Source organism: Mycetomoellerius zeteki, unplaced genomic scaffold (genome assembly GCF_001594055.1).
Source record: "Mycetomoellerius zeteki isolate Tzet28-1 unplaced genomic scaffold, Tzet1.0 scaffold287, whole genome shotgun sequence".
Lineage (NCBI taxonomy): Eukaryota > Metazoa > Arthropoda > Insecta > Hymenoptera > Formicidae > Mycetomoellerius > Mycetomoellerius zeteki.
Genome location: NW_017257268.1, coordinates 103,411 through 107,628, shown reverse-complemented (window position 1 = coordinate 107,628; position 4,218 = coordinate 103,411). Strand labels below are relative to the sequence as shown.

At 33.5% G+C, this 4,218-nt stretch overlaps 1 protein-coding gene across 1 annotated transcript; it reads left to right on the top strand.

Annotated features, from left to right (window-relative positions):
• Positions 1 to 1,013: 1,013 nt before the first annotated feature.
• Positions 1,014 to 3,902, top strand: ND-23 (NADH dehydrogenase (ubiquinone) 23 kDa subunit). Its single transcript, XM_018450588.1, has 4 exons — positions 1,014 to 1,189; positions 1,895 to 2,153; positions 3,385 to 3,577; positions 3,692 to 3,902. The coding sequence occupies exons 1-4, from the start codon at positions 1,147 to 1,149 to the stop codon at positions 3,821 to 3,823; spliced, it is 627 nt and encodes a 208-aa protein (XP_018306090.1). The 5' UTR covers positions 1,014 to 1,146; the 3' UTR covers positions 3,824 to 3,902.
• Positions 3,903 to 4,218: the final 316 nt, after the last annotated feature.

Genomic DNA, 4,218 nt, shown 5'->3' with positions numbered 1-4,218 from the left:
AGCATGTCAGCCATGTTTAGTACCCTCCCTAGTACCTTTGTCATACTGACTTAAGCCGGTTGCGCCTCTCTGATAAATCTAGAACTCTAGATCAACTGAGCTTGATGATAGTGACCCTTAAGTTGTAATCACATTACAGGCTCTCGACTCTGACTCGACTGCCAACTCTGACTACCGATCCATAATGGACCGATAATAATAAGTCAGTCTCATTATTATTGGTCCATTATAGGTCGGCAGTCAGAGTTGGCAGTCGAGTCAGAGTCGGGAGCCTGTAGTGTGATTAGAGATTTAAGTTGTTAATACGGCTCTCTGATTAATTCATGCACTAGCTTAAGACCATCTCGAATCTTGAACACCGTCTATGGATTCCGCCCTGAGTGTATCTAGGACCGTTCAGCAGACAATCATAAAACGGTTGCAAAACTGTTGCATTCTGCTGAACGCACCCATATATATTACATATAAGGCCGGTTGTTCCATCTTTTGATAAATTTTACCTGTTGGGTAAGTAGCAAGATTACATGCACGAATTGCCAAATTTACCTAACAGGTAAAGTTTACCAAAAGGTTAAACAACCGGCCCATACACACTTACTACTTTCAGCTTGCTTTCTAGCAAGGACACAGTCAGACACTGTAACACAGTGAGTCGTTTCATCCTTGTTTAACGTTGGCAAACAACAAGGATAACTCGACTCTGTACAGTCGTCACAACTTACACAGTGTCTGACTATTGGCTGCGGTCCACTTGACGCTACAAACGCTTCGAAACGTCTGAGCGACCAATCAGAACAAAGAATTTTACGAATTGACTAATCAAAGAATGCTTCGAAGCGTTTGTTCTCGACTCTATCAACTCCGAGTACCTTTTATCCTTGTTCAACATTCGGTGAAGAACAAGGATAAATAATACTCGGAGTTGATAGAGTCGAGTTTTGGAACGCACCCCTGGAAAGCAAGCTTAGCTTATTTCTGGGGTATTTTACAGAGGCATATGACGGATTTAAAAATTTCAAATTGGCAATACTGATTACAGTTTATCAGCTGATTTTGTAATGAGTCCTGATGGGATTTTCTAAGAAAATTTATTGACGGCGAGCGTGAATGGTCAATCCTATCAACTCTTAAAAGATTTGAGTGATAATGATGGGCCCTTTACAGATAATTGCACGAACCGGAAAAATCGGTATGATATTCATATGAATTTTGTGACGAAGCTGATCTCGATTTTTCTTCCGTTCTTTCTCTTTCGCTTCTCATTTTGAATGCTTTCTATTTAGTGATACAAATCAACATAAACCCTTATTTTTTTGGCATTCCGTGAATAATAAATGATTTATATTGATTTATATTGACTTCAAACACTTATATATAATATAACAAATTTAGTCACTTGCATTATACTTGCATACTAAAAGCTGTTATACATGACATTAGCAAAGTTAAATGTAAAAGTATATAAATATTTTAAACAATTAACTATATACTAATTATATTATGTCACATTATTTAACAATATATGTGTATTATTTCATTGTCGAAGTTGATTATATTGTATCATTACATTGAGATATTTTATATAAAGCAGCTTTTAATATGCACTAATCCAGTATAGTAGGAGTGATCGAATTCACCATTATATTGACTTAAACTTAAAGCATTCTTTGTGTCTCTCTACTAGAATATGTAATGTTATGTAATTTATTTTAATTAATACATTAGTTGATCCTGAACAAAGCACAGTTTTTTTATATCTTTTCTTATTTATTTCTTTAATATGCATAATTAGACTGTCACTTTGTCATCAAAATTGTTCAATTTGTAATAAAGAGGATTTCTTATTATTTTCAATAAGAAATAATGATAATTTTAAGAATTATAAATGTTTTAGCACCAGGATTCCTTAGGATTGTCCCAAATAGTGTAAACATATGTTTGAGTCGAGGTAAATATTACTATGTAAACGAAGAAAAAGATAAAACCTGGACAGGTATTATGGAAGCAGCAACTACACATATGTTTCTTCTTGAAATTATTCGAGGAATGGGAATTGCTATATCTCAAATATTTAGGGAACCAGCAACGATAAATTATCCTTTTGAAAAAGGACCTTTGAGTCCTAGATTTAGGGGAGAACATGCGTTAAGGAGGTACGTATAGATACATAAACCAAAAGTATATATAAAATACTTTTACACACACACACACACCCACGCGCACGCACGCACACACACACACACACAATATATATATATATATATACATACACAGGGTGAGTAAAAAGTCCCGGACCAGTGAAATATCTCGAAAACTAAGCCTTTCCGAAAGAAATGTTTTCTACAAAAGTTGTAAGGTTTTAAATGATCTATTCACTAATCCGATCAGTCTGACCTTAGATGACGTTGCCAAGGTCAGGTCAAAGTTAAATCGATTTTTTTTAAATGGAACACCCTATTTTTGATTCCAGAATCTAATAGCTAGTGTCAAGAGCTTTTCAAAACGCTACAACAAAGTTATTTTTCATAAAGTACTTTTCGAGTTATGAGGTTTGAAAGTTACAGTATTGCTGACATTATCATTATGCAAGATGTCCGATCAACGCGCGACGGCTAAAATTTCTTGAATGTTGTTTAGGATCGTGTCCTGGATATCATTTGTCAAGATCAAAGCCATTGGAGGTTGTACCTCTTATTTTCATTTAGTGCAAAAATGAAAATAAGAGAAATAATCTCTAATGGCCTTTGATCTTGACAAATGTTATCCAGGACATAATCCTGAACAACATTCAAGAGGTTTTAGCCGTCCGTCGGACACCTTGCGCAATGCTAATGCCAGCGGTACTGTAACTTTCGAGCCTTATAACTCAAAAAGTATTCAATAAAAAATAATTTTATTAATAATGTTTTGGAAAGCTCTCGACATCGGCTATTAGATTCTGGAATCAAAAATAAGGTGTTCCATCAAAAATATCGATGTGACCTTGATCTGATTTTGGCGACCCAAGATCAGACTGACCAGATCAGTGAAATAGATCATTTAAAATCCTTTTTGTAGGAAACATTCTTTCGGAAATGCTTAGTTCTCGAGATATTTCACCGGTCTGAGACTTTTTACTCACTCAGTATATTATATATTATGTATATTTTGACATTTTAATATGATTTATATGTAATAATAATTAATAAGATACAAGTTATAGCTAATTATATAAATATAGATTATTACTTATTATAGAATAAGATAATATAACTTTTATTTTTAAAACATTTGTGGCCTAGTGTTGATGTTACAATATGAAAAAAAAAAACATAATTAAATAGATTTTTCCAAATACAAAATATTTAAACGTTAAATTTATTGAATTTTTTGAGGATTCTTCAGATATCCTTCTGGGGAAGAAAGATGTATTGCTTGTAAATTATGTGAAGCAATATGTCCTGCGCAAGCTATTACAATTGAGGCAGAAGAAAGAGCAGATGGATCTCGACGAACTACAAGATATGATATTGATATGTCAAAATGTATTTATTGTGGCTTTTGTCAGGAAGCTTGTCCAGTAGATGCTATTGTTGAGGTAGATGCTATTTTTTGTTAATAAAGAGGCAGAATCATTGGAAAGAGTAATATATATATATATGTGTATATAAGGATGGGAGTATTTTATATTAATAAATGAATTGTTTCACAGGGTCCCAACTTCGAATTTTCAACCGAAACTCATGAAGAAATGCTGTACAACAAAGAAAAACTTTTAAACAATGGAGATAAGTGGGAATCCGAAATTGCTAGTAATATTCATGCTGATCATTTGTATCGTTAAACATTATTGTGTTAGAACGTAGTCTTAATAATCAAGTAAAAAAGTATGGAATTAAATATATATCAAAGAAAATTCCCTACTGCTAGGTATATAAATATGACATGTATAGGTATGTGACATGTTTAAATAAATCAAATAAAAAGACATACAAGTTGGTGATTATACAGTTTAGCTATCACAACTCAAAAATCAATAAAATTAGGCTTATTCGTGTTTTTGCATAAAACAAAAAAAATTATCAGAAATAAGCATCGCTCTGCCCTGAAAATAGATATTAAGGGAGTGTTGGAATCTGGATCGAGAGAGAGAGAGAGGAGAGAGAGAGAGAGAGAGAGAGAGAGAGAGAACGGCCGAACCATGGTATAAAGTCTTTATATCATGGGCCGAACTTGATT

What these genes read in the sequence shown, in the direction of transcription:
- ND-23 (XM_018450588.1), top strand. Translation starts at nt 1,147, where the DNA reads ATGATGGGCCCTTTACAGATAATTGCACGAACCGGAAAAATCG. An exon ending in TGCACGAACCGGAAAAATCG is followed by an intron (nt 1,190 to 1,894) that starts GTATGATATTCA and finishes TAAATGTTTTAG; the next exon opens with CACCAGGATTCCTTAGGATT. An exon ending in CAGTAGATGCTATTGTTGAG is followed by an intron (nt 3,578 to 3,691) that starts GTAGATGCTATT and finishes ATTGTTTCACAG; the next exon opens with GGTCCCAACTTCGAATTTTC.